Here is a 23,107-nt window from a genome sequence, read left to right on the forward strand (position 1 = left end):
AGATGTCAATGGGAAGTAGACGAGGATGAGATAGGTTAGTCCAACAAAGGGGGAAGCGGTAAAAGATAGAGCAACACCCGAAGTACAAAACACAACAACGCAGTTAAATCAAGAGGATGGTGATGAGCTCAGCTAAAAGACTCACAAAAAGTTTCTAATTTTAGATGATGGAATCAAGATCCCACCCACAGGCACAACAAGTAAGCCCCACTTCAGAAAAGACAGACCACCAAGATTCACCTGCCATTGGTCCGTGTATCTCACTCACTCCCACGGCCTGTGAACCTCTGTAATCTCCACAAGGCAATCAATCATCATCTCAACTTGATGCTTCTTTCTCCACTTAAAAACTCTTTCCCCGCAGCCAAATCTCTCTCAAAGACTTCACCCCTGCCTTCAGTTTCTTTAGGATTCTAGTTTAGCCTGTGTTTTGTATCCTTTTTTTTCTCTCCCTAGGACAGCATACAACGTTAGATTCAAAGCGCCTTAACATTGTTGTTTGTATATCTGTCTGTCCGTCTTAATTTCTTCCTTCAGCAAGCATAACGAAAACAGGAGAGAAAAAAAGATCCCATACTCTCAGGTGAGTTTTTGATGAACGTTTCTTTTTCTTGCTTGTGACATGGATAGATGCATGGAATCTTACCACCTGCTTTTGAGTTTTGAGGATTCTTTGTCTGATTTCTTCTACGGGGATGACTCATTATCATGACATTTTGTCTTTCAACTCTGTCTTTGTGAGTTTTTTTTTTCTTGCTTATTAATTGGCGCCCTCTTGAATTCTTTTTCTGTTATATGAGTTTAATCCTATTTGGGTTTCTCTCATTTTGAGTGTTTATGCTTTTTTTTTTTTATTTTGGTTCTTGAGTTATTGTTTTAGAAGAAGAAATCTTTTCTTATCCTAAGTGGTGTGAGAAAGTTTGGGGTCTGTTTTATTGACACATGTCTATCAGGTTATTATTTAGGTCTGTCCTTTTATCTTAACTAAATAAGAAATATGAAATAATTTTAAAGCTTGTGGTATATGCTGACATGGTGGAGAAGAAGGTGGCGGTTTTGCTCAGAGTCGCAGTTAAAAAGTGTGTTCGAGCTAGGTGAGTTGGTTCCTGCGTGCTTGTTTAGTGGCAGTTGTCATGGGATTTAAGCTTTAACAGATACCGACAATGATACAGGTTGTAGTTGCTGTGTTTGCTACAATCTGAAATGAAATTTGACAAAAAATAGTGTTTTATGCTGGTGAAGAGGCAAAGTAAAACTAGCGACTGTCTTTGAGCTGGGAAGTCTGCTGGTGGTGGCTGAGTTGGTTGGGGGTGGGGCTAATGCTCTTCACTTTATAGGCTGGCAGTGGTAGTAGCCGAGCAACGCCGGTCACTGTAGCCAGTGCTACAGTGACCGGTGTCTGTCTTATTCATCTGTCAGTCGTGTGCTGTTACAAATGTCCAGGTAACAGACTCACGTTTCTCACAGCGAGGACTCATTAGCATCTCCATTTTTCAAGCAAATTAAAGCAAGGACTTCGAATATGTTGTCCTTAACTATTATCACAAATTGGTTTTAATATATACCTTCTCAAATGATTTGGAATGTGTCCATACAAAACCCTTTGGAGAACCCTCTTCTAGGTTTTTTCTGCAACCAGTTTATGGACCATGCTGGTGCTGGAGATGCATACATTAGTGTGACAAGAATCCTTATGGAGGGAGGATGTCTGAAAAGGACACAATACTTGAGATTCCTTAGTTGTGGATGTGTAATCATAGAATTCAGGACAGCAGAAAAGCCGAGATTGCTCTGCTGCTTAGTTTTTTTCTTCCTATTCAGTCTTAATTCCTTGTCTAATGTAGTACCAATATACTTTGTTGTTTGAGTTTAGGGTTCGGGTAGGAGTTGGCAATGACAAATAATTTCTGATGCTTAGAAGTCTTATGGCGGGCTCCTGTAAGGAGTCTGTTGTTCAAGTGATTCTAGATGTTATTTCGTGATGGAACTGTACTCTGCCCTGTAACTTGTCGGCAGCTTGGGCGTGCTGTACTTGCTAATCACTGATGTGGCTATTTTGTCCGTGTTTAAATCACTGTTCTATAATTATGCACTGCTTATCTGGTTTACAGGTTTCTCATCAGAAAATTGTTTGCTGTTGATTTAGCTTGAGACTCCATGGAGATGCTTCCACTTCAAGATCTGTGTGGATCGTGTGGCTTAACTGCCTGTAAAATTTAGCAGATAACTGATTGGCAGATCTTGTTACTGGAACGAGCTTACAATCATAAACATACGATTGCTGAAGCTAATTTTTGCTACAGAAATGTAACACCCCAGTGCTGATCGAAGAGAGAAAAGTGTTCCGGACACAAATATTGCTAAAATTCCAACCCTGCATCTCTAGCTCTATCGTTTCCATCCTTGAAGCTTTTCTACCGGATTTTGGGGTCTGGTGTATGATTGTCTGAAAGGTAGATGAAGTTTGGGCTATCATCATGAATCATCATGCTGTCGGTGAGACCAGTAAAGGAGTCACACAACCATTTTGCACAACCTTATTTCCAATCCAGAATTCTCTTAGCAGCAAACCAGATTGTCAAGCTTCATTGACAGGTGAATCTTCTTCTCCCCGCCCGTCCCCGTTGATACGGACAGAATCTCTCGGTTCTCCAAGTAAAATGCAACTGTCTACAGCCCAACATCAAATGTATTGTCTGAAATTTGGACCAGACAGCCCTCTTTCCCCTACTTCCCTTGTCCAAAGTTCTAAGAGCACATTTCAACGCTCTTCTGTCTTCTGTACAAGTTTATACCTGTCATCTTCATCGATCTCTGAAACTAATCGACAGCTCGGAAATTTGCCGTTTCTCCCACATCCTCCAACATACAGCCACTCCGTTTCCGCCACTGATTCAACAAAATCTCCTCTGCTTTTCAGTGAGGATTTAAGCAATCAGTACGACCAGGAGCATTCAGCTGCTTTTATGAAAGACTTTCTTAATTTGTCTGGAAATGCTTCTGAGGGAAGCTTTCATGGTATGAACTATACAGGTGACAATTTAGAACTAACAGAGCAATTGGAGCTGCAGTTTTTGTCTGACGAACTTGAAATAGCTATCACAGACCATGGAGAAAACCCCGGGCTTGATGTAAGTGGATTATAGCAATCATCAATCAGATTCTGGTTATGTTGAATGCACTGAAAGTACTTTTATTGTACTGTAATTGTATCGTCAACCAGAGGAATCATCTATATTTTAAGGGTCTTTTTTCTTTCCAAACTTCACACACCTTAAAGTTGATAAGATAGGACCAAAAAAGAAATTGTCGAGGTGTTTATACTCATTATGGTTAGAATTGAATGGATTGAGTATACCCCCTATCAATATCTTAAATCAATATTGGGTTCTGTTGGTTGACTACATGCTTTTCTGCTAATTAAAGAAAAATGGATGACTTAAGATGAGATTTTCTGCAGTTTTAAAAAATAAATAAATAGATTTTCTCTTTTTTATGCAAGTTCTCCCAATTGAATGCAGCAAACAGGGTCCTTTTTTAACTTTTTTTTTTTTTACATGTAGACACGCCTATGATGGACTGCTGCATCATCTTCAACTAATTTATGCCTCTCTTTGGATCTGTTTTCTAGGAAATATATGCAACTCCTGAAACTTCATCAAAACCAGCCACAGGATTTCCTTCTGTTGACGCACTTTCAAGCCACCCCTCCCCTGGTTCATCCACTGCACACAAGCCAAGGATGAGATGGACGCCTGAGCTTCACGAACGCTTTGTAGAGGCTGTCAATAAGCTTGATGGGGCTGAAAGTGAGTAACCCGTGTTGTCTATTCTACCGAAAGATTTAGGCTTTGTTCTTTTCATTCAAAGGTCTCTATTGTGATAGTAGGCTTGAACCACTGAATTATTTGAACCATGACAGCACCTCAACGGGCTCCTTGGAATAATTTTTATATATAAGGTTTCAATGTTGCTTTAAAATGTAGAGGCTACTCCAAAGGGTGTGTTAAAGCTTATGAACGTCGAAGGTCTGACCATCTATCATGTGAAAAGCCACTTACAGGTATTCAATCTATGTTATATTTAGACTTATCCATCCAATCTGAATTAGTCATTGTGAACTTAGTTGTGCATGCTTTAATTGTAAAGTTTTTTACCTTCCCTTTATTTTTTTTTCCTTTTCAGAAATACCGACTTGCCAAGTATTTGCCGGAGAAGAAGGAAGGTGATGAATCCATAATCTTAAAGAAGTCATGCTTATCATTGTCATCATCATCATTACCAAAATCCTCTTAAGGAATAACTCAAAATGTGCATGACTCTGTGCCATTGTTGATTATGTGCTATAGTTAAATGGCAATTTTTGTGGGTTCTTTGATCTGTTTTTGCTTTTATACATGCATGCAAGGATAATTATTATTTTTTCCAATTTTTTTTCTGAATTGTTGAGATTTCCCCCCTTTCTGTACAGAGAAGAAAGCTTCTTGCTCTGAAGAAAAGAAAGTGGCTTCAATCAACATTGACGGTGATGTGAAGAAAAAAGGGTTAGTACTGGTCTATTTTGCCTTTTCAATTTCACGTGGACATCTTGGCATTTTGTTCTGTCAAACAATGTGTAGAAATTTTACCCTCTTTTCATGTCTAGGACAATTCAAATCACTGAAGCTCTTCGCATGCAAATGGAAGTCCAGAAGCAGCTACATGAACAACTTGAGGTATGTTATGCACCTCACTTGTGACTACCGTTTGGTTTCTACCTGCTTTCTCTCTTAGTTGCTCCTATAAATTGGTTGCACCTGCTACTATACTTTATTCTCCGTGGTCCTGGGACTAGCCATTCTTGTTTCCTCGTTGTTAGGACAACACTGAAATAATCGCTCGATTACTTTTGGGGAAAGCTTTGGGTTGAGGCCATTACCTTTTTGTAGTTGTTCGTCCTTCCCTTCCCGAACCTCTTCCTTGTTTGCTTTTGTCCTCCCTTCCCTCATACGAGCAGATCAATATTCCCTGTTGTAAACTAATTCTTCTAGTGTCATGTCATAGTTTTCATTTTAAACTTACTTTGATGGCGAAAATAGCTTGTTTGTTTTGTTTTAATGAAGAATCGGATCTCAAACTAGAATATACAGGACAATATAAATGCAGCAGCTTTAAGGCAATTTCTCGAACAAGATTTTGACCTAGGGCTTGGGATAAGTTTGCTTTTACCTTTATTCATACAAGCAGATCAGTGTTCTTTGCGGTGTATGGATTTGTTCTCATAATTTCCATAGACATGCATTGAATGCAGATCTTTGATCTTCCCCTTTGGGATAACTTGTTCTTTGTTCCTGTATTCTTTACGCAGGTACAGAGAACTCTGCAGTTACGGATAGAGGAACATGCTAGGTATTTGCAAAAGATAATAGAGCAGCAGAATGCTGGCAGTGCCTTACTTTCTCCCAAAAGCTTGTCATCATCAACCAATCCACCTAAAGATTCTGAGCTTCCACCTCCTTCCCCGGCAGCTGTTGCTGAGGCTAAAACTGACTTGTCATCACCCCTGCCTTCATCAAAGCATAAAGCAGCTGACAGTGATGATTTTGAAAAACAAACATCCGAGAAAAGGATCCGTGTTGAAGAAAAGTCAGAATCAGCATCAGAAGATGCTGTGGTTGAAGATCCTCCTGTATAACAACACTGGCCTTGCTGCGGCTACCAGTACTTGGTGGTCTCAATTGTTTGGAAGTCTCCAAGATAATACAAGTCTTGTAGGCCTTCAATCCCTTGTAAAATAGTATAATTGAATTGAGAGTTGCTTGATTTGTATCTCTTGACATTTTAGCTGTTTGAATCAAACGAAAAACTAGCATTTCGAATTGTCGGAGCCTGTTAGATATCCCTAGTTGCTGCCATGGTAACTTTGAGCGCTAACTGCTTCACTATTATGGGTTGTGATTATTATTATGTTTCTTGCATAAACACTATCTGTTGCTTTTCTTCTTCTTCTTTCTTTCTTTCTTTTTTTTTTTTTTTTTTTCTAATTTTATCTATTTCATTTCAATTTCATCCTGATCTCATATCTTGGATCATGGGTTAATTGAGTTTTCCTGGGTCAACTTAAGTTTTTTTTTTTTTTTTTAATTTTTTAATTGATTTTTTTTCTATTTTCACTTTTATTTAGTGTACTGAAGAGCTGACATTTATTGTTTTGTTCAATTTTTTTTATATGGAGCTATTCAAGTTTCATGATGAGGTCATAAATTTAGCATGCTAACTCTAATTGATTTTTTTTATTTCTTTTTTAAAATTTATTTTTTTGTTGGTTTATTTTTCAGTGCTTGATTTGCTTGTAATTGAGTTTTAATTGTTTTTTTATTTTTTTTTAAGATTATTTTATTCTCATTTAATTTTTATTTTGTTACCAAATAAAATTATTCATATATTTTAATAATATTTAGATATATTTTGAGGAAAAATCTAATATAGCTAGTGGTGTCATGCGGGCCGACGCCTCGGGCCACCGATTTATGTACGATATGGGCTTGATGCTGCTGGAAGGCTTGATGTGTCTCTATTATCATTGCAGGCTTTCTCACAGGCATTACTTTCTTTCTGGCAAGTTTACCACCATTTTGAAGTGAACTATTTCCTTGCATACCGAGCTTCATACAAGTCATTCGGACCAAACTTTTTAGTTCGGTGCTCATCCCATGCAACTGAAAAGAAAAAAGAAAGAAAGCAATAGAACCATTGCATCTAATTTTGTTAGCTGTGGCTGATCCTTGTCAATCCTGCACCTATATAATGCTAGTTCCATCTTGGAAACAGGGACTGCTAGGGGATGCGGGTGGCAACATCGTATCAAAAGGGAATCAAATGAAGATCTTTCAACATCATCACTAATTTTTAATTCTCCACGGACATAAATAGTGCAGGCAGGCAACCAAGGGAAGGGATAGGATTCTTGAGGGGTCATTTCTCAATGGATGTTAGTATTGCTTTAGTTATTTAATTACTCTTGTGAAGACTACTGGTTCCAAATAGTACGTTGCCTGCAGAAACGTTATCTTTTGGGTTTAACTATCTTGAGTTCCTCCTAGCAGATTTGTTCCTTTTCATGATTCAGTTTCATTGTCTAAGAATATCGTTTCTGATTTCTGAGGCCATTGGAATACAAAGCCAGCCTCACCAACAAGGTAGGAGTGGAGAACTAGCTTATAATGAGATGAACTGGTAAGAAAAAATATGTACCAAAACAAAAGATATATCAGGTCTGTAACTGTATAAACATGATTATTCAACCACCCTGTTAATTCTACCTATGTTTTATTTATGTATATTGCATAGTAAAGGGCCTTATTTTAGCATTTCTTTCAAAAAATAGTGTCGCTTGTGCTGTTTGTTACACACGGCACCTGCCAATTGCCATGATCAAACCGCAGCGCCTCCAAGTGGCACTTAAACACCTCATCAGCACCACCATCAACTGGTATGGAGGCGCGTTAATCTTATTCGAGTGGAGTTGGGTTAGGATTTAATGACAGAACATAATTCAACATAGATTCAAGCACGTGTCCTCAATGCCCTCGGGATTCTCAGTCGAAACCATTTTACAGTTACAGACTAGAGAACACGCAGAAATGAGAGAGAGAGAGAGAGAGAGAGAAGCTGCAAATGAAAGAAAAGCCGAGTGGGTGAGTGATAGATTCTTGGAGATAAATTCTCAGTCTTCCTTCTTTGTGAGTATTTCCCATCTCTTAGCTTTCGAAGTCTGGACTCTAAAAGGTAACTTTTTTTTTCCCACTCTCTCCGTTGTTTTGGTCTCTTGAATGTGTAAAACCATGCCGTTTCTTCTCATTTGTACATATTTTCTGGCGGGTAAGCTTTAATCTTAGTTATTGTTTGCCCCAAAAGGCTTTTTTCTTCTACTTTCACTCTCTGATGTGTAAAGTTTAGGCCTTTATGTCTAAAGATGAAAATTTTCTTCTTTGGTCTAATTTCTTATATGCTTGTACCAAATGGGCTTTACTTGACAGGTCTATTGATTTCTACAATTGTATTCCCTTGAGTTGTTTTGTGTGGATTTGCAGCGGAAGCTTGCTGAGAACACTTTGCACATATTGAGGGCTCTCTGCTAAATTCAGATTGTGTAATTTTAAGAATTTCCTTCTTCTCTTAAATTTAGCGTGATGACTGCTGGTGAAGTGTCCATTAATATTCATGATCATGGTGCTGCTCTTGATGAGAAAAAGAAAAGAGTACAATGCAATTACTGTGGTAAAGTACTGAGTGGCTTCTCCCGTCTTAAGTACCACGTAGGAGGTATACGAGGGGATGTAGTGCCATGTGAAAAGGTCGCTGAAAATGTGAGGGAATCATTCAGAAGCATGTTGTTAGAAACTAAAAGAGCGAGTCGTGACAATAAAGTTCAGAATCTGTATCACCCAGATCTCCCTTGGAAGAGATATTGCTCCCCTGACTTGAACGCTGCTAAGCGTAAGAAGCGGGATGCCAATCAAATCAGAGGTTGTGGGAGTGGAATGCATGCAGAGATGCACTCTGTGGTAGAAGATGATATGACTGAACATGTTTCAGTTAATAATAGAAGAAGAGCCATGAGTAGTGGAGCAAAGGAAAATGTAATGTCAAGGCAAGCTCAAAGATGCATTGGCAGATTCTTTTACGAAACGGGTTTTGATTTCAGTGCTTCCACTTTGCCTAGCTTCCAGAGAATGATAAATGCCAGTCTTGATGATGGTCATTCAGAGTATAAGGCTCCTTCTTTACAAGATTTGAAAGGGTGGATCCTCCATGATGAAGTAGAGGAGATGAAAACATATGTGAACGAGATTAGTCGTTCATGGGCAAGCACTGGGTGCAGTGTTTTGCTGGATGGATGGGTTGATGAGAAGGGTCGCAACCTGGTTAGTTTTGTTGTGGAATGCCCTGGGGGTCCAACTTATCTCCGCTCAGCTGATGTTTCAGCTATCATTGATGATGCGAATGCCTTACAGTTGTTGCTGGAAGGAGTTATTGAGGAGGTTGGGATTGACAGCGTAGTTCAAATTGTAGCTTTTTCTACAGTAGGCTGGGTGGGGGCTGTAGGCGAGCAGTTTATGCAAAGATATTGGTGTGTGTTCTGGTGTGTGAGTGCATCTCATTGCATTGAGCTCATGCTGGAAAAAATCGGGGCAATGGATTCCATCAGAAGAACACTGGAAAAGGCAAAGATCATCACGAGGTTCATCTATGGACATAAACAAGTTTTGAAACTTGTGAGAAATCATATAGATGACTACGATTTGATAAAGCCCTCCAAGATGAAGTTGGCTATGCCTTTCTTCACCCTGGAGAATATTCTATCAGAAAAGAAGAACTTGGAGGAAATGTTTGATTCAATTGAGTGGAAGACCTCGGTCTGGTCTTCCACCGTGGAGGGAATGCGAGTGGCTCATCTGGTTGGGGACCACTCTTTCTGGAGTGGAGCTGAGATGGCCTCAAAAGCAACCGTGCCGCTGCTGCGTGTTCTTCGCTTGGTTAATGAGGGAGATAAACCGCTAGTGGGATTCATATATGAAACCATGGATCAAGTAAAAGAGACAATTAAAAAGGAATTTAAAAACAAGAAATCAGATTATACACCTTTGTGGACAGCAATAGATGACATCTGGGATACGCATCTCCATAGCCCTCTACATGCAGCTGGTTATTATTTGAACCCATGTCTGTTCTATTCATCTGATTTCTACAGTGACCCAGAGGTTACATTTGGGCTGTTATGTTGCGTTGTTCGTATGGTGGCAGACCAGCGCACTCAACTAAAAATAACATTTCAGCTTGACGAGTATAGACATGCTAGAGGTGCTTTTCAAGAGGGAAAAGCAATTGTCGAAAGAATCAATATTTCTCCAGGTAAAGGCTATTCCTTCGTTTCGTTTCCTTTTACCCCCTTCCCTCTAATCTTGATTGCTTCATTGAGTTGGCCATGAACTAAGTTCTTAACTTCGACGCCCCCGTAAATTTGAATGCAGCTCAATGGTGGTGTACCTATGGGAAACAATGTCCTGAGCTGCAAAGATTTGCAGTCAGAATTCTGAGCCAAACCTGTGATGGCGCATCTAGGTATGGCCTGAAGAGGAGTATGGCTGAGAAACTCCTCACGGATAGAAGGAACCCTATCGAGCAACAAAGACTGAGGGACTTAACGTTCGTTCATTACAACTTGCAGGTGCAAAACAAACGATCTGGTTTCAGAAGCGATGTTATTAGTGAAGAGATTGATCCAATGGATGACTGGGTTGTGGACGAAGCACCACAGGACGTTGAGCCTGAAAATGGTGACCGTGGATTGATGGACTCAGAGTGCAGTGAAGCTGAAGGACATTGTGGAATTCAAGCAAAGGAGGAGCCCATTGAAGATGCATGACCTCAAAAATGTAGTGGTAGCTCTCTCGTTTTTTGTTTTTTTTGCTCTTGCACGGGATATAACCATCGTATCCTTTTGTGATTAGCCTTCTGTTTCTGAAGTCTTTGTATCTAAATATAATGTAGGCTGTTTATATTTTTTTCTTCTCCTCCGTTTTGTCGCACTAATTAATTTTGATGGCATGGAATACATTATATCAGAGAAATGCTGTCTTAATTGTTCCAAAACCAATGAAATTAGAACTGATTGAAATATTGTATTAAAATAAGAGAATATTGAGTTCTTAACCGCTATGAATTGTCCACCAGAAGGCAATTTTCCCCACCATGCAAATATAAAAGCTCAAGCTATTTATTATTTGATTATCATCACATCTCTTTTCAATTGCTAATTCAACAATGGCCCAACTGTTATTCAAAAAATTTCTAGATGCCCTTCACAAAATGACAGTTAAGGCTTGAGATTTTGGTTTGTGTTTGCAAATGCCATGCTCCTGTATTGCATATTTGAAATGCTTTCTTCCAAAACCGTTCACTTAGTTTCTCCCTTCGCAACTTCTCTAATGAGGATCTATAATCTTTCAAGCATTACTAAATGACAGTTTATTATACCACGCATGATTTAGCCTTGTAGAAGTAAATGGTGACTCATGGTTGGTTCTTGGATTCCATTTTTCCCTTCTTTTTTCTTGGATCATCTTTTTCCCAACATACCCAGTTGTTTATTTGGATCATCTTTTGTGCCATGTAATTGTTCTGTGTTTTGTTTGTAATCCCTTACTTCCTCGGTGCAGCTTGAAACTAAGCTCCTAGAAGACAACCTGGCTGTTCCTGAGTTCTCCACCCATCTCCTCCAAGTTTGCTTCAAGTGGCCATGAGTTTGTTGATTCAGATGGCCATGCAAACAGTCGTCCGCGTAGCAGACCTGCTGCGTTTCGAAATCCACCTGCGACAGATTCCAGTGCTGTTGTTCACGGAGCCTCTGGTTCCAGTACTAAAGTTGGCAGCTGCGGGCATCGTACCACCTGTAGATTCTTCATTGAAGGATGATACGTCGCCGCCGCCTTGTAGATTCCATGGATTAAGGCCCTTTAATCAAAGAGGTCGAAGAACCTCTGGCAACATCCACCAAAACCATGTCAACCTCAACTTGTTTGTGCCCATGTTGCTAGGCTACACAAAAACCCACAACTATGTTTCAGAAATATTGGATTTGATTAAATTATTTTTAGTTTTTATTAATTAATGACTAAAATATAAATTTAATATCTTTTCTATTCCTTTTCATTATAAGACTAATAAATAGTAGTGGTTGTATTAACTCTTCTTCTTCTCCTCGTGTGTAAAGCTAAATACTAGCTGTTGTTTTTCAAGTCTTTTCCAAAATCGAAATTTAGATGCCTATTTTCAAGTCTTTTCCAAAATCGAAAAAATGCCTATTTTAGATAAACATTATCTAAATATATTTATTGTGCTTCCATGTTAATATTTTTAATTTATTAATATAAAAAATATAAAACATAAAAAATATTTTGAAAAAACACTTTATATTACAATCTCAAACATACTCTAAATAATATAAAAAACAAGTAATAAATATATTTTTATTAATAATTACTATGCTCGGTTTATATTTTCTTAAAAATTCTTCTAATTTAAAGGAATTATAAATACAATAATGTAAAAGAATGAACGCATCAACCTAATCATATGATTTCATATTTACTGATTATATTTCTTGCAATGTCAAGTACTCAATCGATATAGTCCTCACGTCACCCATTTATAATCTCATAAATCATGCGTCGTTTCCCTCCCATGGAAAATAAGCAAAGGCAACGGACCAAGACCCTCAAAATAGCTGACACACAGCAGAAAAATGATACCAAAGATTTTTTAAAATTTTATTTTATTAAAAATTAAATTCTTTTATATATTTTAAATTATTTTTATATCTTGATATTAAAAATAATTTTTAAAATATAAAAAAATATTATTTTAATTTATTTCGATATGAAATATGTTTTTATACAGTAATCATAATCACACTCCAAACAATAAAAAATAAATAATTGAAAAATTGTTGAAACATTTTTTTTTTAATTTAATTTTTTTTATTTAAAATTAATTTTTATTTATTTTTAAATTATAACTATATTAAAAATAATTTTAAAAAAATAAAAAAATATTACTTTAATATATTTTAAATAAAAGATAACAGATCCAAACATTACTGAACAAATGAAAAAGAAGTGGAGTGAAAATTAAAGATAAATGGAGGGGCACTGACGTCACTTCCCACCATCATGGTTTATCCTCTAGACCACATGAGTTCCTCTCTCCTTTAATTAAACAAACTCCCATTTTTATTTCTTTCTTCTATTTTCGCAACCCTTAAAAACAGAAGAAAAACAAACCCTTTGTGCCGGGTGTCGTCTGTCTCTCTTCATCGCTTCTTAAAAAAAAAAAAAAAACAAAAAGAAAAAGAAAAAGGAAAAGGAAAAAGAAAAGAAAGAAAATTCAACTCAGCCTGCCTTTCTTCCTTCCTCGTCCAAACGAACGAAAAACCAAACTGAATCTCTGTCCATGTCCATGTCCATGTCCATGTCTTGGTGTCTTGTCTTGTCTTATTATTATTATTTTTGAATTAAATCAATAATCTTAATTCTCCGATTGATTGATTTCCATCTTCGTCCTCCGCTCTTAAAAAAAACTAAAATTAAAACTAAAAAAAAATTCGAATTTGTCGCGCGATTGGACGATCAGTTATAGAGTTCCAACTCGAAGGTTAAAGCTTCGCTTTGCTTGCGATCTCTCTCCCTCTCTCCGTCAATTTCAGGTTTGCTAGGGTTTCTAAAATTTGATCGATTCGATTCAATTACCCAATTGTTTAATTGTTTTAGGGTTTTTCTTGCTTACCATTTCAATTTACTTTCTATTCATTCAATTTTCTATCTTCAATTCAATTCACTTTGCTTATTATTATTATTTTTAAAAATCAATTCCATCAAATTACCCTAATTTCAATTTCATCATTTTTATGTGATCAATCAATGTAGTGAGTAGTGGGCGATTCAAAGTAGTGATTTTTTTCTTTCTTTTTTAATGTTTTAAAGTCGTTTCCTTCATGATTTGTTGTTTTGTTTGTTTGGCTGTTGCAGTTGGAGAGCATGATAAGTACAAGTAGTTGTAAAAGTAATAGTCAGTTATTGGTGTAAAAAAAGGAGAAGGAGATGAATGTGCAAGCACATCTGTCCGGGCAAATCTCCGGGCAGGTTCAGAATCAGTTACAGCCCCAGCAAAATGGGAATCAACAGATGCAGAATTTATCAGCTCCTACCACTGGAGGTGCTGCTGCTGCCGGTGCTCATTCTGTTAATGTGTACAATGCTGAACCTGAGCTTCATAGATATCGCTGGTTTATGCAACAGAATATGTAAGACTGTTAGTTTCACTTTTACTTCCCACATTAGTTCAGCTTGAGCTATTTCAGTAGTATATGAATTTGATTGCTATTGATGTATATGTTCATGCCCGTTGTATTTGCTAGTTATAGAAGCACGGTTTAACACACTAGTAAGCTCTGTTTGGTAATGTGTTTTGCTAGGAAAAAGCATTATGTTTCTCAAAAGCGAAAGCACCTGCACTGCTTCACCAAACACACACTACATATGGCTATTGAGATATAGGAAATGTCAATTCTAGTTTTTTATTCTAGTACCCAACTTTACATCTATACCCTTTTATTATTATTATTATTATTTTATCTCCGAGATGGGAATATCCATGCCTTCTGTTACTGACATTTTTCCTTTATTTTTTGCTGTCTTTCTAGATTTTCAATTATATTGCAGAAGCAGTCTCAGCCAGTTGGCGATCAACAGAAACAAAAGTTTAAGGAACTCACCAAACGATTAGAGGAGGGTCTATTTAAAGCTGCTCAGACAAAGGTTTTTCTCATTCCCTATCTGACCCTTTATTTATGCGTGTATTTAGACTGTTATTTTTGTGTCCCCATTGTCGAGTCCAGAGATATAACTTCATGCTACTTCTGGTAAGAAAGAGGATAAATTGATCACTGAAATAGTGTTCTACTCAAAAAGACTGAATTTTTGTATCCTAGGAATTGCCTTAAATGTAAACCGCTATACGATTTTTATACAAATTTGCTGGATTTCATTCCTTGATTGTTCTTCATTTTTTTTTTTCTTTCTTTCAATTTACACTGCAATCAAATCTTTGTTGTAGGATGATTATTTGAACATGAATACCCTAGAGAGTCGCCTGAGTAGTCTGCTCAAGCGCCCCCCTGCGAATAGTCAAAACCAACGGCATCCACAGCTTGTTAATTCTTCCTCATCCATTGGTACCATGATACCAACTCCTGGTATGTCAAATAGTGGGAATTCGAATATGATGACTTCTTCTGTAGATACCATGATGATCTCTTCCAGTGGATGTGATAGCATAGCACCTATAGCTGCCAACACAGGGGGCCTGTTGCCATCTAGTGGCATGCACAATGGTTCCTTTGGTAGACCAGATGGTAATTTGAAGCCTTGTGGCACCTGTAATCTTACTTGTTAATTGTTGCTTTGTTTACTTTGCGACCATGTCACACAATCTATGCTTGCAGGAAATCTGTCTAATGGCTATCAGCAGTCACCCGCCAATTTTTCCATTAGTTCTGGTGGAAATATGTCATCTATGGGTGTGCAAAGAATGGAAAGCCAAATGATTCCAACTCCTGGATTTAGCAATAACAACAACAACAATCAGTCTTACATGAATGTGGAATCTTCTAATATCAGTGGTGGTTTTTCGACTGCTGACTCTGCCATGGTATCACAGACACAGCAGCCAAAGCAGTACATTGGCGGTCAGAACAGTCGCGTACTGGCGAATTTTGGCAGCCAAATGGGTAGCAATATTAGGACTGGTTTGCAGCAGAAATCTTATGGATTTGCAAATGGGGCCCTAAATGGTGGTATGGGGATGATGGGGAATAATATACCGCTTGCTAATGAGCCTGGTATCTCTGAGGCCTATATGACTTCCACACATTATGTGAATTCGCCTAAACCATTGCCACAGCAGTTTGATCAACATCAGCGACAACTAATGCAAGGTAACCTTCCTCTCCACTCCAGCCTCATTTTGAAGTTTTATCATGTCATAGTAACTTCAGAAATTGTTATTTATTTATGTTTTTAATCTTTTTTTTATGGAAAAAAGAAACATCTAATGGCAGATGAATCTCTTACCAGGTGATGGATATGGGATGAGTAATGCTGATTCCCTTGGATCTGGAAACATATATGGTGCTGTAACATCTGTTGGATCAATGATGAATGCCCAGTCTATGTCCAAAACTAACTCTTCTCTTGTAAATAATCAGTCTAATTTGCATGCCCCGCATCAAGCTGGACATATAAAGCTTCAATCACTTGATCAGTCTGAAAAGATGAATTTCCAGTCTCCACTTCAACAGCAGCAACTTCAACAACATCCTCACCAACAGCAACAACTTCAGCAGCATCCTCATCAATTTCAACAGCAGCAACTTGTTCAACAGCAACGTTTACAGAAGCAGCAAAGTCAGCAGCATCAGCATCTGCTGAACAATGATGCTTTTGGTCAGTCTCTGCTCATATCTGATCCTAGCAGTCAAGTAAAGCGTGAACCTGGAATGGAGTACCATAATGATGTTATGCACTCACAAACCTCAGACCACTTCCAAGTATCTGAATTGCAAAACCAATTCCAGCAAAATGTGCTTGGAGATCATTCTAGGAATGCGCAGAATCCCCCTCATCCAGACCGACAGCATGACATGAGCTCATCATTGACACAAAATTCACAGCAAATGCAACAGATGTTGCATCCACATCAGTTGGTTTCAGAGTCTCAAAATAATTTTAATGGCCTTTCTGTTGGGACACAATCAGATTCAGCATTGCCAGGTCAATGGAATCCACAATCTCAGGACCGGACTCGCATGCCAGGGAGCATGTCACATGAGCAGCATGTCCAAGAGGATTTCCTCCAGAGAATATCCGGGCAAGGTGAAGCTCAGTGTAATAATTTAGCTTCAGAAGGATCCATTGTCAGCCAAACAGTACCTCCTAGAAGCACATCAGAGCCCCAAAATTCAAATGGTGTCACTTATAGATCTGGAAACGCTAACCGTGACCGGCAATTTAGAAATCAACAGAAGTGGCTTTTGTTCTTGAGGCATGCCCGGCGATGTCCTGCCCCAGAAGGTCAATGTCCTGACCCCAACTGCACTACTGTCCAAAAGCTGTTGAGGCACATGGACAGATGCAACTCCACTCCATGCTCATATCCCCGATGCCAGCATACCAGGATATTGATTCATCACTTTAAGCACTGCAGAGATTCAGGTTGCCCTGTTTGCATTCCTGTTAGAAATTATCTAGAGGCACAAATAAAGATACAAATGAAGGCCCGCACTCTTCCAGCCTCAGATTCTGGTTTGCCAAGCAAAGGCAGTGATACTGGAGACAATGCAGCCCGATTGATTTCAAGAACTCCATCAATTGTTGAAAGCTCTGAAAATCTACAACCTTCTCTAAAACGCATGAAGATTGAGCAATCTTCCCAAACTCTTAAACCTGGGATTGAAGTTTCTGTCATATCAGCATCTGCAGTCAGTGATGCTCATATAACCCAGGATGTCCAGCACCAAGATCACAAGCATGGTGATAATTGTCCGCTGGTTAAGTCTGAGTACACGCAAGTGAAGTTGGAAGTACCTGCAATTTCTAGACAAGGAAGTCCTAGTGATAGTGAGATGAAAAGGGATAACATGGATGATGTCAGCAGCCAAATGCCTGCAGATGAATCCATGGTACATGATGAGCCTGCCAGTTTAGCTAAGCAGGACAACGTTAAAGTTGAGAAAGAAGCTCATCTACTCAAGCAAGAAAATGCTATGCACCCTGCTGAAAATGCAGCTGGAACCAAGTCTGGGAAGCCAAAAATAAAGGGGGTATCATTGACTGAACTGTTCACGCCTGAACAAGTGAGGGAGCATATTATAGGCCTCAGGCAGTGGGTTGGCCAGGTAAGCTTATGCATCTGTTTTTATTCTTCTCATTCCATTCTTTCAAATTTCATCATTGGGATGATCTCTACAGTAAATAGCGTTTTCCCAGACAAGGTGTGATATTTTTGTTTAAGCATGAAGCTAGAAGCTACATTACAAAGCTATAATTACCTTCCAGCTATATTTTATGGTGTATTTTAATATTCAAATCTTTAATCTGTCTTCCCATTTTGTCAATGGGAACTGTACTGTTCAGGAATATTTGGTCCTGAATGCTGTCGAGAACTTAGTTATGTTCATGTCTATGTTCATAGTGAATGAGTCTAAGCTCTTTGTATTTACTCAATGTGCGAGCTTTTTGAAATTTCTTGTTTTCTGCTTCATGTGCTACAAACCTTCTGTTTTGCCCACAAACTTTTCATGACCAAATTTTTGATCTAACCTACGGGATCTTTTACTGTTAGTAATATGGTTCTCTTTTGCATGTACAAGGGCTTTAAAATTACCATCTGTGCCGAGTAAATATATTGGTTGGATGATAACAGTTTTTGTTTTTCACTTTGATTTGTACAGAGTAAGTCAAAGGCAGAAAAGAACCAAGCAATGGAGCATTCAATGAGTGAGAACTCTTGTCAATTGTGTGCAGTTGAAAAGCTAACTTTTGAACCACCACCAATATACTGTACACCCTGTGGTGCTCGCATTAAGCGGAATGCAATGTTTTATACTATGGGAGCTGGTGATACACGACACTATTTCTGTATTCCATGCTATAATGAGGCTCGCGGGGACACTATTGTTGCTGATGGGAATTCTATTCCAAAGGCAAGACTCGAGAAGAAGAAAAATGATGAGGAGACTGAAGAATGGGTGCGTTTATCTTTTGTCTTGTATCTGTCCTCCTGCTACATGACAGTCTCAAACAATTGCTTTTACAATTTACTATTTCATTCTTGTGCAGTGGGTTCAATGTGACAAATGTGAAGCTTGGCAACACCAAATTTGTGCATTATTTAATGGTAGAAGGAATGATGGTGGGCAAGCTGAATATACTTGCCCTAATTGCTACATAACAGAGGTTGAAAGAGGAGAGCGCAAGCCTTTACCACAAAGTGCGGTTCTGGGGGCTAAAGATCTACCTAGAACAATACTCAGTGATCATATAGAGCAGAGGTTATTTAGGAGACTGAAGCAGGAAAGACAGGATAGGGCCAGGGCACAGGGGAAAAGTTTTGATGATGTGAGTTACACATCATGCTGTGTCCTGTGATGTTTCTTCTAGTAGCTGATTTTTAAAATCAACAGAGTTTATTTTTATACTGCTAACATATGGACTAGTAATAATGAAATTATGATTGCAGTGCATGTTATTTTGAAAGAAGTTTAACTTAAATAAGTATATGCTTATGAAATTGTCATGGTTTATACTTTGTTTCTGATAAAAAAAAAAAAAAAAGAGTATGCAAGAAGATTGTTACGCCAAGAGTAAGAGAATCTTGATTTTGGTGAAAGTACTTCATCAGATTTCTATTTGAGTTCCCATGCTCCAATTATTTTTTATATGAATTCCTATACTCTTAAAAAATGACCATGGAGTCCTATATTCTTAAAGACCATTAATGCATAGCAGTTGGTGCAATCTAATTTCTTTTACCAATCTGTATCTTAGGTTCCTGGAGCAGAATCACTTGTAGTCCGGGTTGTTTCATCAGTCGACAAAAAGTTGGAAGTGAAGCAGCGATTTCTTGAGATATTTCGGGAGGAGAATTATCCAACTGAATTCCCGTATAAGTCTAAGGTTTGCAGGATACCATGTTTGAGTTAAATGTACAAGCATAAGCTTCAGAAAAGCATTGGGTGTTAGTATTGCAGAAATTATTCACTTAAAAATTTTCTTTCAGGTAGTTTTGCTGTTTCAGAAGATTGAAGGTGTTGAGGTATGCCTATTTGGCATGTATGTTCAAGAATTCGGATCAGAAGCTCACTTTCCAAATCAGCGTCGTGTCTATCTTTCATATCTGGATTCTGTGAAGTACTTCAGACCTGAGATTAAAACTGTGACTGGAGAGGCTCTCCGTACATATGTTTACCATGAAATTTTGGTTAGTTTTAATTAGTTATTTATCTTATTTTCAAATAATCTGAGGATATGAACAGTTCATTTAGTTAGGAATTGTAATTGGAGTTGTTGGCTATTATACCTGTTTTATTCCGCAGATTGGATACCTTGAATACTGCAAGAAAAGGGGTTTTACAAGCTGCTACATATGGGCTTGCCCTCCGTTAAAGGGTGAGGATTATATATTGTATTGCCATCCAGAAATCCAGAAAACACCAAAATCTGACAAGCTACGGGAATGGTGAGCAAAATAACTTCTAACTAGAGATTCCATAGGTTGTTATACTATTTTTCCTGACTTTTTAGTGTGCTTCACTGAATGTCTATTTCTTTCCAGGTATTTAGTGATGTTACGAAAAGCAGCCAAGGAAAATGTTGTTGTTGACCTCACTAATTTGTATGACCATTTCTTCATATCTACCGGTGAATGTAAGGCAAAGGTCACAGCGGCTAGGCTACCCTACTTTGATGGGGATTATTGGCCTGGTGCTGCAGAGGATTTAATCTATCAGCTTAATCAAGATGAAGATGGGAGAAAACAAAATAAGAAGGGAAGTACCAAAAAGACCATTACAAAAAGGGCTCTAAAAGCATCTGGTCAGGCAGATCTTTCTGGTAATGCATCGAAGGATCTGCTACTGATGCATAAAGTAATTCCTATCCTCTATATCTTACAGCTTAATATCATTTTCCAATCAACTGCTGTTTATCATATGTTATTGTATGTGTTACTCTACAATTCCTGCTACCAGACCCTTGGAGTTTGTTATGATGTCCTTATATTAAGCAATTATAATTGATTTTCTTCTTACAAAACTATCTCCAGCTTGGTGAGACAATTTGCCCTATGAAGGAAGACTTCATCATGGTTCACTTGCAGCCTTGCTGTTCTCATTGTTGTATTCTTATGGTATCGGGCACCCATTGGGTTTGCAACCAGTGCAAAAACTTTCAGATTTGTGACAAGTAAGAATCTTCAATCTTCACCTGCATTACTGTCTGGTGAAAAATTTATGTAAAATTATTGCCTTTTTTTTGTGTAACAGTAAACAAGAATCTACTGTAACTACTTAAATGAATAAATGCAGAATTAGAGTAGCATAAGTCCTCATAAGCTCTCTCTATATATGTATACAAGCTAAGGGCTTAGTAAACAACCTTTCTTTGAAAGGCATTGGTACAAGTGATTTGGAATTCTACTTATGTGTGGGTTACAACTTAACATGAAGGAAGTTAGGGGTCTAGGGTTTTCAATTGAAGAGCTAGGGGTCTTCTCTGTTTTCAGATGGCTCTTAAAAAAGTGCTTTACATTTCCTACTTATATGTTCTTTTAGTGATTTTAAAATATTGATTTCCGTGCTTGTGTTTCCTAAGGTGCTATGAAGTAGAACAGAAACGTGAAGAAAGAGAGCGACATCCCATCAACCAAAGGGAAAAACATGCACTCTATCATGTAAGCTGCTTGGTCCTGGAAAGACTTTTATTCAATGTATATTAAAAGGTCCTTATTTGAAGCTCAGTTTTGGTGCTGAGTAGAAGCATTTTCCTTTTCTTTAACTATGAAACACTGTTAAATTCTGCAGGCTGAAATCACTGATGTACCTGCTGACACAAAGGATAAAGATGAAATTCTCGAGAGTGAATTTTTTGACACGAGACAAGCATTTTTGAGTCTTTGTCAAGGAAACCATTATCAATATGACACTTTACGCCGGGCTAAACATTCCTCAATGATGGTCCTTTACCATCTCCATAATCCAACTGCTCCTGCATTTGTGACAATATGCAATAAATGTCATCTTGACATCGAAACGGGTCAAGGTTGGCGTTGTGAGGTTTGCCCTGATTATGATGTATGCAATTCTTGTTATCAGAAGGATGGGGGTAAGGATCATCCTCATAAGTTGACGAATCATCCATCCCTGGCAGAGCGTGATGCACAGAACAAGGAAGCTAGGCAACTGAGGGTTCTGCAGGTACAATACATTTTCTCTGTTCTTTTTTATGCCTTTGACTCTTATCTTGAAAATATAATTGCATGTTCTTGGTAAATCTTCTTGCTTCATCATTTGTTAATTTGTTATATATAAAGACCTGTGAACTTGTTGCTTTACTTAATTATATGAAAAGAGTAATGGAAAATGCTGTGAAGTTTTTGTGCATTTTCACGTACCTATTTACAAGTGATTGCAATTTTTCTACTCTTAATAAATTAAGTAGACTTCCCTACGCCATCAAATGGTCTATGTATTATTTCACAAAGTTACTGCTACTCTTGGTTGGTTCACAACCTAAAGAATCTAAACCAAGAAAGTTCCTGACCTCATCTATGTGTTATGAGCATTTTCTTTAACAAATTGTTCTGTGGAAATATATGAGAAGTTATGGAATTGATAATTCCTCAATGTTCAAGAATCAATGCCAGGATGACTATTTTGAAACTTGATGATTTAACACTACATTTTTTCATCAGCATTTGTACCAAGCCAATAGGATCTAATGTAATTGTTTATTTGACATTGCAGCTAAGGAAAATGCTTGATCTTCTGGTACATGCATCACAATGCCGTTCTCCACATTGCCAATATCCTAATTGTCGCAAGGTGAAAGGTCTTTTCCGGCATGGGATACAGTGCAAAACTCGTGCATCTGGAGGCTGTGTTCTGTGTAAAAAGATGTGGTATCTCCTTCAACTTCATGCTCGGGCATGCAAAGAATCAGAATGCCATGTTCCACGCTGCAGGTTTATGCATCAACCTTATCTTAAAATCTTTAACTTCATTGGGTTGATATTATATTATAAATTCTAATATATGCATGTGTTTTTCCAGGGACTTGAAAGAACATTTGAGGAGACTTCAGCAGCAGTCTGATTCGCGACGAAGGGCTGCTGTGATGGAGATGATGAGGCAGAGAGCCGCTGAGGTTGCTGGCAATACTGGGTAACCTTTTTGTATATAATAATATGGTTGTTTTTGGAGAAAAGAGGGCAATAGATGAAGTGCTGCTTTGAGGGTGCACCCTGCTTGAAACGAGGCAGTGACCGAAAATTTTCCGATATAGGTGGTGGTTCATAAGGGGAAAAATATACAATAGTACAACATATTGGTTTATCATCACAGCTGTTAGGGAATGATTCTTTTATTCATGCTTGGATGACTCTTACTTTCCTTTCCCTGTGGAGAAAGCAAGTGAAATTCACTGGACTTGAAAGTTTTCCCAGTTCAGCAGCAGCAACAGCTAACTATTTCCCTGCGTCAGAATATATAGGAGTACTGATGCGTGTTAGTCAGTGGCCCAATTTGGTGATTCTTTCATTTTATAATCGATGTATTTTGTTTATGCCATTCTTGTTGGCGAGTGTACTGTACTATGTAATTGTTCTAATCTATTTAAAATGCTTTTCTTACAAAGTACTTGGGGGGGGCGGAGATTAGCTTCAAAACCACTAGTCTCCTCTTCTGTTCACCATTTACATGCTTATCCCTTGTTTTCCACTTGATAGTTCAGAT

At 38.0% G+C, this 23,107-nt stretch overlaps 3 protein-coding genes across 6 annotated transcripts; all 3 read left to right on the forward strand.

Moving 5' to 3' along the window:
• The first annotated feature begins 351 nt into the window (after positions 1–351).
• LOC118050528 (myb family transcription factor PHL6) lies at positions 352–5,859 on the forward strand. Of its 2 annotated transcripts, none has more exons than XM_035060906.2 (8): positions 352–583; positions 2,112–3,131; positions 3,632–3,809; positions 3,987–4,063; positions 4,186–4,225; positions 4,472–4,544; positions 4,646–4,715; positions 5,348–5,859. In XM_035060906.2, the coding sequence occupies exons 2-8, from the start codon at positions 2,478–2,480 to the stop codon at positions 5,672–5,674; spliced, it is 1,419 nt and encodes a 472-aa protein (XP_034916797.1). In that variant the 5' UTR covers positions 352–583; positions 2,112–2,477; the 3' UTR covers positions 5,675–5,859. The 2 variants fall into 2 exon arrangements, with proteins under 2 accessions (XP_034916797.1, XP_034916798.1); XM_035060907.2 differs by having other exon boundaries at positions 2,147–3,131.
• A 915-nt stretch (positions 5,860–6,774) lies between these two features.
• Positions 6,775–10,561, forward strand: LOC118050527 (uncharacterized). Of its 2 annotated transcripts, none has more exons than XM_035060903.2 (3): positions 6,775–7,767; positions 8,019–9,894; positions 10,014–10,561. In XM_035060903.2, the coding sequence occupies exons 2-3, from the start codon at positions 8,172–8,174 to the stop codon at positions 10,406–10,408; spliced, it is 2,118 nt and encodes a 705-aa protein (XP_034916794.1). In that variant the 5' UTR covers positions 6,775–7,767; positions 8,019–8,171; the 3' UTR covers positions 10,409–10,561. The 2 variants fall into 2 exon arrangements, with proteins under 2 accessions (XP_034916794.1, XP_034916796.1); XM_035060905.2 differs by having other exon boundaries at positions 8,073–9,894.
• Positions 10,562–12,779: 2,218 nt separating this feature from the next.
• Positions 12,780–23,008, forward strand: LOC118050523 (histone acetyltransferase HAC1). Of its 2 annotated transcripts, none has more exons than XM_035060898.2 (17): positions 12,780–13,246; positions 13,569–13,843; positions 14,243–14,357; positions 14,656–14,953; positions 15,044–15,535; positions 15,675–17,494; positions 18,050–18,346; positions 18,438–18,716; positions 19,146–19,274; positions 19,378–19,578; positions 19,694–19,836; positions 19,933–20,245; positions 20,422–20,561; positions 20,970–21,048; positions 21,179–21,571; positions 22,121–22,338; positions 22,427–23,008. In XM_035060898.2, the coding sequence occupies exons 2-17, from the start codon at positions 13,641–13,643 to the stop codon at positions 22,539–22,541; spliced, it is 5,235 nt and encodes a 1,744-aa protein (XP_034916789.1). In that variant the 5' UTR covers positions 12,780–13,246; positions 13,569–13,640; the 3' UTR covers positions 22,542–23,008. The 2 variants fall into 2 exon arrangements, with proteins under 2 accessions (XP_034916789.1, XP_034916790.1); XM_035060899.2 differs by having other exon boundaries at positions 13,614–13,843.
• The last annotated feature ends 99 nt before the right edge of the window (positions 23,009–23,107 follow it).

The sequence above is a fragment of the Populus alba genome, chromosome 7, assembly GCF_005239225.2.
Source record: "Populus alba chromosome 7, ASM523922v2, whole genome shotgun sequence".
In the NCBI taxonomy this organism is placed as follows: Eukaryota; Viridiplantae; Streptophyta; class Magnoliopsida; order Malpighiales; family Salicaceae; genus Populus; species Populus alba.